Genomic DNA, 13,957 nt, shown 5'->3' with positions numbered 1-13,957 from the left:
TAGGATACTTGATTTCAATCACAAATGCCATTATATACGTAATGCAGTATAGTGGGACTGGTTTGGCTGTTGATGCTTATCAGCCATGACTCTCTGGTGTCCCATCAGGTTCATCTAGTTTGGGTTGTGTGCTTTGCTTGGGAATGCAAAAGAAATAAAATTTGTATTCCTGAGTGCACTTCATGTATAATTTATTCACATATATTGAACTCTTGTTTCTCATCATAGACATGATGGCTTGTGGATAGATAGGATATAAAAAATGCGAAGCACAAATGGGAAATATGGATGTAGTGAACTGAAATGCTGAATGTGCATAGCCATATTCAAAATCTATTCAGAAATAAAACCTTAAATGATGTTGAGTATTGACAATATATCATAAAAAGTACTTAAGTGTAGGATAGGATATAAAAAATGCGAGGCACAAATGGGAAATATGGATGTAGTGAACTGAAATGCTGAATGTGTGTAGCCAGATACAAAATCTATTCAGAAATAAAAACTTAAATAATGTTGAGTATTGACAATATATTATAAAAAGTACTAAAGTGTAGGACATCCAATAGTTGTACATAATGGATTTTTGATGCAAATCGCATCAAGGGGATGGCCGAACCGCATTTCATATTTTTGAATTTGAAGTAGCGACATTTCTGGAACTTAGTTACTTGCTGAGTGGATGTGTTGGGAGTGTTTTTATTTGGTTAAGTAGGCTTTTGTAATTTGTCATTGAGGGGTTATTTTGGCTTCCAGTTTAAAGTCAAGGGCAGGATAGAGTATTTTAGGTCCTCATGTAATCAATAAGTCAAAGTGGAGTAATGTTATTTTGAGTTCCCATAAATCAAAGAGTCAATGATGTAAAATTCCTATGCATGGGTTTGTTGTCGCATGAATGGGAACTTGCAACATCGGAACTTGGTTGCATGCCAGCTGATCTTTATTGTTTGGGGAATCAGGTATGGTGGTATTAGTATACTCATGTTCTTATTTTGTTAACGGTATTTAGTTATTGTCAAGGTTCCAGAATTCAACTGCCCTGCAGCCTAGGCAGCTGGGGGGGGGTGGGTGGGGAAACAATAGAGGCCTAGGCGGGTGCCGTACCCTAGGCGGATATGTTCCTAGGTGTCCGCTAGGCGGGCTCAAGGCAAATGCCTAGTTTAAACCCTTCCAAAAAAAGAAGACCTTTTAAAAAATAAAAAAATAGGTAAGGCCTTGAAAATTGTTAAGGTCCTTTTCTCTCTTGCTCATGGCCCATGTGCTCTCTCTATATATAAAAACAACAAGAAAAAGACGATGACCTCCAAGTGTTCAATGCGAGGCCTCTCTCTCGCTCTCTGTCACACGCACATACACACAAACACAAACACACACACATAGACCATATGCTCTTTCTCTACATATAAGAAAAAGAAAAAGAAGAAGATGACATCTAAATCTTTGATCGGATGCCCCTCTCTCATGGATCAAATTCTCTCCCTGTACATATAAGAAGAAAAGAAGAACATGTCCTCTCCAGGTGCTCGATACGAGACCTCTCTCTTGCACACACGTACCTATGTGCTCTCTAATCATTCTACATATAAGAGAAAAAACAGATGACCTGTAAGTGTTTGATACAGGGCCTCACTAACACACACACATACATGTATATATGTAAAACAGATGCCCCCCAACCCTTCCTACCCACGGAGAATATGCCTTATGGTCGCCCAGTGATCTGGGCGCCCGTCTCTACCTTTTTCAACAACTGGCTTTTGTCTGGGGCCCATGAGTGGGTTCATATACATTGCATATTACTACAACAGAACCAGTAGCTGTTGATGATATTTTGATTATTGAAATTCAAAATTGCCTCCTACATTGTTGTAGTAGAGAAGGCCCCTACTTTGTGTTGAGCAGTAGAGGTGTAACCCTACGAGGAATAGTGGGATGGTTAGGGCTGGAAAGTCCCTTGTTCCTTTCCCTTTCTTGATGATGATCGAGGAAGTTTTCCTCTTGTTGATCGACCGATGTGATCGACATGTTGTTGTGGCTGAATCGGTCTGGATCTCTCATTTCCATGTGCCAGTTTTGCACCAGGACCAAGGAATTAAATCAATCAATGAGTCAATTAATAAGGGCATAGATTAATGCATTTCTCTTTATCTTTGAAAAAGCAATTTTCTATGTTAGGAGTACCAATAGACATATGTAGGATGCAGTTGCCCTTTATTATGTATAGATTGTGATGTGTCAATTATTTTCCTTGAAGCATAATCATGCTAACTATACTGGCATATTAAAGACAGTTTGTAGACTGAGATTCAACTGGCACTTGCCTGAGTTTTTGAGTGGTTCAGAAGCAAATGGACTCATAATATTTATGATCCGATTTCTTTAATAATTGGCTAAGTTATTGCAAATCGCATGATAGCTCAGGTGCAACCAAAATGGAATCATCCGAGTTAGATGACTCAATGATGATAAAAATGTTAAATGAGTTGATTTTTGGTCCAAAGGCTTACCTCCCAACCGCTTGCTATGTGTCATCCCATTTGGACAACTGCCCAATTACCAAACATATTGGTATTATTTTTATAAAGGTGAAATAATTTTTATGGTAAAAACTTTGAAACATGAGATTACAAATTTTATCATTTTTTTTTTAATTTTTTTATAACACTTAGTATTTTAGATAGAAATTATAATTTAAATATAATCTTTCATATTGTAGGGATGGCCTTCCTTTGCTTGTCCTTTCCCTAATGTGGGTCTGAATCTAACTTCATCCTTGCTTTATACTTTTTTTTTTCTCACATTCTTTTGCCCCTTCTTTATGTGATTAAATGTTTATATCCTCTCTCTATATATATAATCCACAATTTTTTTTGCATTTTCATTCATAAAACATTCTAAATTGGAAGTTGTTTTTAGCAATTATCAATATTTTAAATGTTTGTATTCTTATTCAAATTTATGACATTTTCTTAGGAAATCATGAATTTTAAAATTACTTCTATTTACCTCGGAATGGACTCAGATGAGTCTAAGATGTTTTGACTCATTAGTTTGCTGAGGCTACTACATCTTTTGAGTTGGTGAACGGTGATTTAAGGACACAATTATCCATATTTCTAAAATAATGAGAACTTTACTTTTTCGTATATGTAGGCTTGAAGTTCGATTCCATTCCTTTATTCTAGGCCCAAATTTAGAGATAGTAAAATCCTAACACAATTTGGTTCTTTTTCATGAAGCAAAATTATGTCAACTCTCTGCGATCATATTACGAGTACATATATCCTTAATGTGAAAAATCTTTATTAATGTATAAATAATGGTATTGGAAGGAAATAATTGGTCTATGAAGATAAGAGTATGTGGTTGTATTTCATGAAATTTTAAGGTATGTCAACTCTCTGCGATCATATTACGAGTACATATATCCTTAATGTGAAAAATCTTTATTAATGTATATATAATGGTATTGGAAGGAAATAATTGGTCTATGAAGATAAGAGTATGTGGTTGTATTTCATGAAATGTTAAGGTTTGAGTACATCTAAACATTCTGGAAATTCATTTTTCTGCATGAGTGTTTTAGATAATAGGATAAATCGAAAGTTTTTTTTATGAAAAATGATATTATATGAATTTAACAATAAAGAATGAGTCAGGTAGTTATTGTTTTTAGATGCGTACACGTGTCTATAAATATGCCCATGTATTTCTTTTCGCTACATTAGCATGGTTTTGTATGGGGTCTGCACCTTGATTTTAGTCCTTATGAAAATTTCCACTTTATAGTGGGCGAGGAGTTAGTGGGCCTTGTTACTAGTTTCTTGCTATCCTTCTATGTACATAATGATCTCTCTACAATTGCTCCATCTTACTCAAGGTTAATTGGGAATTTGTATTTCCCATCTTTCATATATGACTTTTTCTCTTGCATTCCCTAGGGGTGTATACCATTTTGAATTTTCCATGTCATCTCTCATGGTGTTTGTCACACCCCAAGAATTTACAATACTGTTATTCCTGAGATGTGACAGACAAAACATATATACATCTATTGATAGGACAAATTTACAGTGGCGAGGTCTTACAAAGTAAATAAAGAAAGCTAGCACAACAACAATATCTTCCAAGGTTGATCTTGACTAGCACTCAAAATGAATCCGCAGTTATCCTGAAAAAATGTTTACCATAGTTTGATGAGTTTGGCTACTCAGTAAGTGATCATCATAATCTTAAAAATAATCATGATTGAAAGATATCAATATTTTCCAAAATGAGATCTATTAACAGAAATGCATCAACAGTTTCACTTTCAATAAATGCATAATTAAGTATAATCCGAGTAATTGAAATGCTTATAACACTTTTAACGGCAGTGCATAATTCAAAGGATTTCACAAAATACCCTACTGGCGTCCCAAGTAGGTCACCTATATACCCCATCAGCGTCCTGATGGGTCCACTTAATCCCTATCGGTGTCCCAGATATGTCCACTTAATCCCTGCAGGTCCACTTATACCTCACCGGCGTACCGGATGAGTCCACTTAATCCCTACCGGCGTCCCAGATAGGTCCACTTATACCTCATCGACGAACCGGATGAGTCCACTTGCATACTTAAATTATTTCTAAATCTCTTTAAACATTTGAAAGCAGCAATATCATGTACTCAACATATCACTGAAATCATTAATATGAATTTCACTTAAACCATTAATAACAGTCACTCTCTATAACATTTCAAAAATAACCAATCAAATATTTTGGGCTCAAATTTAGAAAGGTAGCAGTTTGTAAAGGCATTCTAGCATAATTGCCAATTTAATATGTATAGAAAAACCCTTATAGAAATTCAAGAATACGGAATTATCACAATTTATGGGATATCAATCCACAAATAAACATTTCACAACAATACTATAATCAATTGCAAAAATGTCAATAATAAGGCAGTCATTTGCACATGAATTTTATAATGTCTAAATATTCAAAACAGTAGAAAGAAATATCACAATTTTACTAAAAGCAGAAATATCACATTTATTTCTAATAATTTGATAGTATCTAAAATTTTCCAACAATAGCCAAGAAAAATAAATAATTTATTTTTCTAAGAATTTACAGCATTTAAAATTTCTAACATAGATAAAATATCACAATTTTTATTAAAAAGATTATTTTTCAAGATAATGAGGTCGTGTGCGCATAAAATTTATCGCACCTAAAATTCATGATAATAAGTAGAAATAATTATTTCATTTTATTTTTAAAAAGAATGGATTATTTTTCGAGACAATGAGGTCACTTACACATAAAACTGATAAAATAAAGATCCTGGACGGAAATATCACTATTTATTAAAAACAGACTATTTTTCAGGAAGACGATGTCACTTACCTAAAATATTTGAGTAGGAGCTTCCGATAAGAATTCGGCTAGAGAGAGAGATAAGAGAATCTTTAAATGGCACAAATTGTCTACTTGAACGAGGATAAAAAAGGATAGAGAGGACTGATTCAAGAAAGGGAGAGAGAGAGGGCGAGATTGTAGAGAGAGAGAGAGATCTTAAATGGAATTTCAAGTGAGAGACCAGTTTAATTTCTCTGTGTATTTCTTTGGGGGGCAGAGCCAAGAGGGTGGATATTCTTCGAGCAGGCTTGATCTTCGAGAAGAGTACGGGCAAAATACAAACAGCCAAGGGTTTCGATGAGAGAGAGAGAGATTTGGTTTTGGGGTAGGCTTTAGAGAGAGAAGGTCCTCGTACACATAAAGTAGTTACAGAAACCATAATAGGGCTAGGGTTTTAAATGTTTAGAGAGAGAGAAGGACGAATAAAAAGAAAACACCTTAATGCAAGGTGTTGATTAAAGGAGTGTTGTTGTAAAACTTTAAGGTGGTGGACTTAAAGTCCACTCAAGTAAAATTGAACCCTCAAATATATTAACAGTAATATCTTTTATTTATTGTTAATATAAAAGCAACAATATCCTAACGGTATATTAGTATTATTATTATTATTATCATTACTAATATATACTTATTATTTTATTTATTTATTTTATTTTATTATTATTATTATTATTATTATTTTTTTTTTTTTGTATTTATTTCTGTTAACAACCTTAATATTATTATTATTATTATATACATATATTTTTGAAAGTTTAGGATTGTTACAGTGTTCCTTGAATGCTGTGAGGGTAATCTTCCTTAGCCCATTGGTTTTGTTTTGCCAATATGATGCAAATTTGAGTGGGGAGAGTGGCATTCCAAAGCTTGTATAAGAACTTGGTTTTAAATCCAAAAAAAAAAAAATTCTTTTGGAACCAATTTATTAAGACGCTTTGGATGTTTGAGCTGGCTATGGTTCTGGTATCGAATCTCCTTGTGATTGCTTTCCAAATCTCACCCACAAAGTCCCATGTAATGAAGAGGTGATAGTGTCTCAGCTTTACATAAGAAACATCTATTGCAACCAAAGTAACCCTAGTTTTGCATTCTATCTGTGGTTTGCAGCCTCTTTTTGATTGGCTACCTGTGGAAACCATGAGGCCTTCGTGTGTGTTGGTTTTGTCTATATATCCTTGGGTGTTTTATTTTTGGCCACATTTTCTAACAATTTCATGGGTGATAACAATATATCGTTGATAGATATGCATGTATGCATCTCTTGGTGGACAAGCATACGTACTTGTTTATCCACCCAACCATGTGTTGTAATGCCATGCAGGTTTCTTGGTCAAATGAATTCAATATTTGTTTGAGTGTGCAGATAACCGAATTATGCAATTTGAGTAATATAAGTATCTTTTCACAATTGTGACTTGATTAGCCAGCCATCCACATTCAAAACCATAGTTGTTGGAAACGATTCTGAATCTGAATCGGTTTAGGATTGGAATCATGGAATGCCACCCGCTAGAAGAATTTGGTTTTCGGAGTCGACGTCTGTACAAGAGGAATCGTGGGAAATGAGATTCCTACTTTATAGGAATCATGATTCGAACAAAATGAAATCAAGATCCCTACATGGATGGAAGCGAGATTACTAGCTCTATAGAATTGAGTTTTCGACCTATTTTGGAATCGACTAATATGGAATTGAGATTCCTTCATTTATGGAATCGAGATTCCGAGATCTCTTTGGAATCGAGATTTCGACATCTCTTTGGAATCGAGAGGGAACTTAGAAGGACGTGTAAAACAATACATGTCTTAGTGCTATTCATTGACCGGGATGCCATACATGCATCTTTACGTTATTTATATTACATTATGTCATCTTGGAGTTGCAATATTTCTATTCATCAATACAATGCATACATAAAAAATTAAGTACAGAACGTGAACCACCACTTTTGGTTTCTATTGGTCATTTCATGCCAAAAAGATGACTACACCTTGTAGCTTGAGATTGGTGTCTAGGTTGAGTAGTTTGATGCCTTGAAAAACTTCACTTCTTTTCTAAAGAAAAAACAAAAATAAATTTTTTTGGGGGGGGGAGTAAAATTCCTTTAATGTGGAAAACAATTTTAACTAGTGTAAAATCGAGATAGGTTTCAAAAAGAACAAGTGTAGAATCGAGATTCTTCAATTGCAGAGTCGAGAATCAGTAAATATTGGAAATGAGATTTTGTAAGCGCTGGAATCTAGATTCCTAAAATAAGGAATCGAGATTCCTAAAATAAGGAATCGAGATTCTAGACTTCGTGGAAGCGGTTTCCATGAATATTCCTAGTCCGAATTGCCGAATTGGGGTTTTGGATTGGAAATGACCTTCGGAGTGAGATTCAGGTAACTATGCTCTCTCCTATGAGGAGAGCCATGTCACCCCATCCCCGTAGAAATTTTGAAAGATGAGATAACTTCGTAAGGTGTTTGAAGTGCACGTCAGTTCTCTAAATAGCACCCAGAATTCTATGATTTGTATCATCAATTTCCTTTGTTAAATGTCCACCGCGGAAAGTTTAATTTTTTACTTTGAAAAGGGTGCGGTTTGTATAGAACCGAGGCTCTAAACAATCAAAGTAAAGTGCACTTTCAAATAGTGTCGAGAAATATTGTTTCTTTCCTGGAAATCTTTGTGATAGCCTTAAGATATATTTTCATCTTTAATTATAAAATTTAAAGCTTAAAAAATATAGTAGATCGAGCAGATTCATGAAAACTTGAAAATTGACGGTCCAAAAATGCATTACAAGATGCACTATTTCCAAAACTTGAAATCCATTTTTTTATCATGTCCATGCATCTTGATATCGAGATGATTAATTTGAGGACATTTGGGCATCAAAACAACCTCTTTTGGTGAAATTTTTGAGGTGGGCTCTAATTTGATTGTTTAGAGCCATGACTCTAGACTTTTTCCCTTTGAAGAAGGTTCTTACTTATTATCATTATAGAATGGTGAAGGTTTTCTTTTTTGTTTTCTTTTCTTTTTCTTTTTTTTTAATTAATGCAGGACCCAAAGTTCCAACCTGATTCGTCAAGCACATATCAGCCAGTAAGATGTAACTTGGATTGCGACTGTGACAGAGAGAAAGACCAATGTGTTTATGAGAGACAATATGCAGAAATGAGCTCAAGCAGTGGGGTTCTTGGAAATGATATTGTGTCGTTTGGCAACGAAAGTGCCCTTCCCCCGCACCGTGCTGTCTTTGGTTGTGAAAATGCTGAAACTGGTGATTTATATAGTCAGCATGCTGATGGAATTATAGGCCTAGGTCGTGGTAAGCTTAGTATAATGGATCAGCTTGTTGAAAAAGGTGCAATAACTGATTCATTTTCTCTATGTTACGGTGGAATGGGTTTTGGCGGGGGTGGAATGGTTTTAGGTGGAATCCCTCCCCCTCCAGGCATGGTCTTTTCTCATTCAGATCCTCTACGCAGGTACTGTTCAGTAATTTTATATAATAGAAGCTACATGTTTTGTATTTTATGAAATTTAGATTTGATGCTCGTGACATATTTACTCTAGTGATGGTATGGAAACAGTCCATACTACAATCTTGAACTGAAGGAAATACATGTTGCGGGCAAGTCACTGCGGTTAAATCCGAGTGTTTTTAATAGCAAGCATGGGACGGTTTTAGATAGTGGCACTACCTATGCATACCTACCTGAAGTAGCTTTTCTGGCATTTAAGGATGCGGTAGGGCTTCTTTCCTTTGCATTTATGTTTTGTTTTAATTAGATTTGGTTGCTGAGAATCATCAAGAATGAGCATGCAGGAACAATAACCAAACTTTTTTTTTTATTTCTTTTCTTAAGTTTTTTTCGTCTTATTATTATTTATATTTTTGAATGGATACTTAACTAACCTAAAAATGGAAATTGTACATACGCATGATAGATTGGTAGTGCTATTTTTGATGTGCATGATATTCCTTCTGAAGCCAGCTTTGTTTAATAAATCTTGTCATGTTTAATTGTCATATATTGGGACTTATAGGTTTGAATTTCTTTGCAAATGAAATGGGCTTTTGGCTAGGCATTTGTACTGACAGGATGTTTACTATTAAATACTGATAGATAGTACTTGGGTAAGTGTTGTCAAAGCCTAGATGTTATTGAAATTTAACGAATTTTCATTTATTTATAAAAAAAATAATTTGTATCTTAGTATAACTTGCATAATTGATTAAGAGGCACCGCCCCAAACCACTCCAGTTTTCTACCTTGAAGAAGTTGTATGGCATTTGCATTTTACTGGTTAGTTTTTTGGGATCTCTAGATTCTGACAAGCTACTGAATAACTTCTATTTATGTCGCTTTTCTCTTGCACCTGTTCAAATAGATTTGTTTTATTTGTTTTCGGAAAGGGATTCATGATTGGGTGGAACATCTGCATAGGACATAAAAGTGCTCATCAGAAAAGTCCACAAATACATGGACGAGCTCACATCTTTTTTTGCCCACTTTACCTATCTGGTTTGTATCAAACCAACTCATTCATGTTTTATTCCAACTATTGTTTTTCTTAATATGTGGGATGGGTTAGCGTTATTTGGAGTATCAATGCCAACAATGTTTCCTATTATGAGAGGAGCCTCCTATCATGCAACTTTGACCTGTTTCTGTATTTCAATCGCACAACAAATACTAACAGAGAGATAGGATAAGAGATGAGTCTGTCTTTGAATAAAGTGCCCCTCCAATGTATTCTTTTATTTGCATTCTTATTTTAAAAGATGTGCTCAGACTGATAAAATGCATTAGGAGCTTAAATCGAATGCATTATCAGAAATACCCTTTTTGATGAACTTATTTTATAAACCTTGTGTTAGTTAGGAATGGTAAATATGTCGGTAAATATAATTTTCACTTATCCATGCAGTTAATTGAAATTTGAAAGAATGTCCTAGCTTGTGACTGGATTTTTGTGTTTCTAAAGCATCTGCATGCCTATGCGAGTTTCCCTAGCACTTTGGTCATTGTCCTTTCGTATTTTATTGAAATGGAGCGCCCTTATTTTTTTAAACTTGATAGTGCTCATTGATAATGGTTTTCTTCTGATGTGCATCTAATGCTTACTGATGATCCAACTAAAAATCATCACTCATCGTTTCCCCGTAGAATTTTATTATCTGCACTTAACTCTCATTACCTTCTATTGGGCTTGCTAGGAAATTGGTTCTTTTTAGGTACGTGTTCGGTGCTCTCAATTTGAATATTTTGACTGGGCCGTAGTCCACTCCTAGCCCCATAGATGTTGGTAATGTTTAGATGATTGGAACGGGTATTACAATGAGTGCTTTTGTTTCTAATTGATGCCAAAGGGTTACATTGATCCTGGATGGATGATTCTTTAAGGAATGCCGTAAATTTTTTTACTTTTGCAGTAAATGGATCAACTGTTTTGGATTGGGAGTTCCTACATGGTCGTCTTATATTTTTTTTTGGGCTTTGAGCTATGTCACCAGATAGTTGTATTTGTTAAATATATTGATATCTATTTATTTGAGAATAATTGTGAATTTTAAGATCCTTTAATCAAAAAAATTATGACTTTAAATGCTATATATATAAAATACAATATGAATATAACAACAAATTAACGTATAACATGATATACTTAGAATGTAAATGTGGACATTTTAAATTGTGTATCTAGAACACGAAATATGATATGACCAAAATCTAAAGCGATTGTGATGATAATGACATAAAAAATATATTATATATTGTTACACTTCATCAAAATTGATATGCTACATAATCTATACTGCAGAAGTTACAATTTGTCGTATAGGAAACTCTATTCTGTGTCCGCGTTCTGGATTTTGGGAATTTCCATGTTTTATCTTTGCTCATGGTATCCATGTCAGCATCCGTATATGTGGCTTGGCATCTAACTTTTGATATTATGTTTCACTATTTTGATAGACTTTTTATTCAGTCTGAGTTTTATATCCATGTGTCTCTTCCTGATAGAATGTAAGAGGCGCTGTCCTTATTGTTCTCTGATGGCTCAGCTACAAGTCTCTACATAATTGGTTTCCTTTTGATCCAACATAAGTAGAATAAGAATTACCCATACTATTCGTGAGCTTGGGGGGGTAGTTGGATGGTATGCACAGTAATGCATAGTTAATTATGATTACATTTCATCCTTGGTGATGTTTTTTCATTTTTATTTTTTTGATAGTTATGCTTGGTGGTGTTCTCGAGGATGCCTGAGATAACCTTTACCTTATGCTGTTGTAGGTTTTACATTTTATTTGAAACCAATCAAAGTTTATTCACTTTTATCTGCATGATGTGAACCATGTGGATTTGCTGACATCTTAGATAAATGTTGTCTTAAATGAGAAAAGCTAGTATATTCATGAAATCATGATATAGTCTTAAGTCATGTATACCTTCCTGTCTAGACCAATTTCTGGGAATGGGTCAGTATCCAACTGCGGAATGGGTCAGTATCCAACTGCGAACTCTTACTTGTTGATCAAGCACCTTTGTTTTTTCCAGTTCTCACAAGTGCGGATTGGTGTAATGGTTGTTTTCTTGTTTTGTCATTTTGAGATATCATATGCTCTTAATGGTAATAAAAAGAAGACAATTTTATGTTCTTCTTAGTGGCTTAAATGAATTTTCTCTTTCTTTCTCAAGTGATAGCTTTTCTTACTTTTTTTGTGACTTTTAAGTTTCCGATTTTGTGCCCCATGGCTTCTTGATTTGTGTGTTTTTCCCTACAGATGATGAAACAGATTCACTCTCTTAGACGGATTCCTGGCCCTGACCCTTCATATCATGACGTATGCTTTTCTGGTTCTGGAAGGTATTCTCTATGTTACATTAGACCTCAAAATTTTAAGGTTTTACATTTTGAATATCATTTTCCCATAACCCTATGATTAACTGCTTACTGTTATGTGCAGTGAGGTGTCTGAACTCTCAAAGACTTTTCCTGACGTTAACATGGTATTTGAAAATGGGCAAATGGTGACACTAGCTCCTGAGAATTACTTGTTCAGAGTAATATGCTCAATTACCATTTATTGTCTCTTTATAAAAGAGTAATAGATTATGTTGATCTTATTGTTCATTGCTGGCGAACTACTTATTTTTTTCATATATTTCTTTCTTATTTCTTTCACTTGATTTACTAAATCTAATTTGTCTTTTCTTTTTTCTGATTATTTCTGCATCTGATAGCATTCGAAAGTTCGTGGTGCATATTGCTTGGGAGTTTTTCAGAATGGGAAAGATCCCACAACCCTTCTGGGAGGTATCATTTTTTACCCGTTCACAGTAAGCTTATAGAGTTAATGCAATTATACCTGAGTCATATTCAAATAATGCATGATATTCTGCATCTTTCTTGTGGTGTGATGATTGCATTCTTTAAAGTTGATTACATTTTAGAGGGAATCACATTTGTTTGTTTTTCTTCATTAACAATGTTTGACTCATTCAAAATCCTTTTGGTCTTTCCTCATCTAGCTATCCAATGTTCTTTTGCTTGTTCCTCTTCTGGGTATGTGTCAGAAAGGTCCCAGTTATTTCTTCGGTATCATTAAGCTTCCTTTTCCTGCAGGAATTATTGTCCGCAATACTCTTGTTACATATGACCGTGGAAATGAAAGGATAGGGTTCTGGAAAACAAATTGTTCTGAGTTATGGGAGAGACTGCAGTTGGCTTCAGCTCCTCCTCCAAGGCCTTCACCTTCTGTTGACAAAAATTCAACTATGAAGTCTTTGGCACAACCACCCCTGCCTGATATTTATATTCCAGGTCCGTAAGATTTAGTTCTTTTAATATGTTAATAACTTTTGGAGTTCCCCTACACTATTATAGTAATCGAATTATTTGCATGATATGGATCACTTTTTTTTTAATGGAATTGACCGTATTGCATGAAAGTTATAGTACAGATTACATGATGCTGTCCCCTTTGCAAATTGTTACTTTTAAGGATGGTCTTCACAAAATTATGTAAAGAGGCAGAAACTTCAATAACCTTTCTGAGGTGAATGCGTTGCTAAATTTATGCCTGAAGCTTCCTATATTTCTTATGCATCTGCTGCTGCATTAGCCTCCCTCAAGATGTGCTTAAACAGTATATATTGGGACATCATAATGTCAAATGTTTTGTCAAAGTTAGGTTCTAATCTCCACGAACAAGGAGAAGTCTTAGAAGCCCAAGAACATATGTTCTAGAATCTTCTTCCACAACGAGAGAGTGGCCCCAAGTGTTGTCAAATAGTTTAATGCTTCCAATTAAAGCATATGCCTCAGTAAATGTGGAGTTTTCTATTGTAATAGAGCCTGATGATTAGTGGTAGAGCTGAGATGAGCTATTTCTGAAAAGACCACTTACCCTTTTTGGTATAGGGTTACTGAGGAAGCAACTACCGAAGTTTCACTTGACTACCCCAACTTTTAGAGGAACCTCGTGATTTGATCTCATTATGGTACTAGGCCTTGAGAGTAGAATGAGTTTCAACTTTGGC

The 13,957-nt window shown here is 34.7% G+C and overlaps 1 protein-coding gene across 2 annotated transcripts in view; it reads left to right on the top strand.

Annotated features, from left to right (window-relative positions):
* LOC18434192 (aspartic proteinase 36) overlaps nucleotides 1-13,957 on the top strand; it is a 50,331-nt gene that overhangs the window by 1,716 nt on the left and 34,658 nt on the right. The window contains exons 3-8 of one of the 2 annotated variants that reach the window (XM_088853479.1): nucleotides 8,463-8,890; nucleotides 8,996-9,152; nucleotides 12,199-12,281; nucleotides 12,382-12,478; nucleotides 12,659-12,731; nucleotides 13,041-13,238. In XM_088853479.1, the coding sequence (XP_088709605.1) occupies nucleotides 8,463-8,890; nucleotides 8,996-9,152; nucleotides 12,199-12,281; nucleotides 12,382-12,478; nucleotides 12,659-12,731; nucleotides 13,041-13,238 (1,036 nt within the window). Of the gene's footprint in view, nucleotides 1-8,462; nucleotides 8,891-8,995; nucleotides 9,932-12,198; nucleotides 12,282-12,381; nucleotides 12,479-12,658; nucleotides 12,732-13,040; nucleotides 13,239-13,957 lie in introns of those variants that run through there. The other variant, XM_088853480.1, reaches the window with a different exon arrangement.

This window comes from Amborella trichopoda, chromosome 12, assembly GCF_054954075.1.
Source record: "Amborella trichopoda isolate Santa Cruz 75 chromosome 12, AtrichopodaSantaCruz75HAP2 v2.0, whole genome shotgun sequence".
Taxonomy (NCBI): domain Eukaryota; kingdom Viridiplantae; phylum Streptophyta; class Magnoliopsida; order Amborellales; family Amborellaceae; genus Amborella; species Amborella trichopoda.
This window is presented reverse-complemented; position numbering and strand designations above follow the sequence as displayed.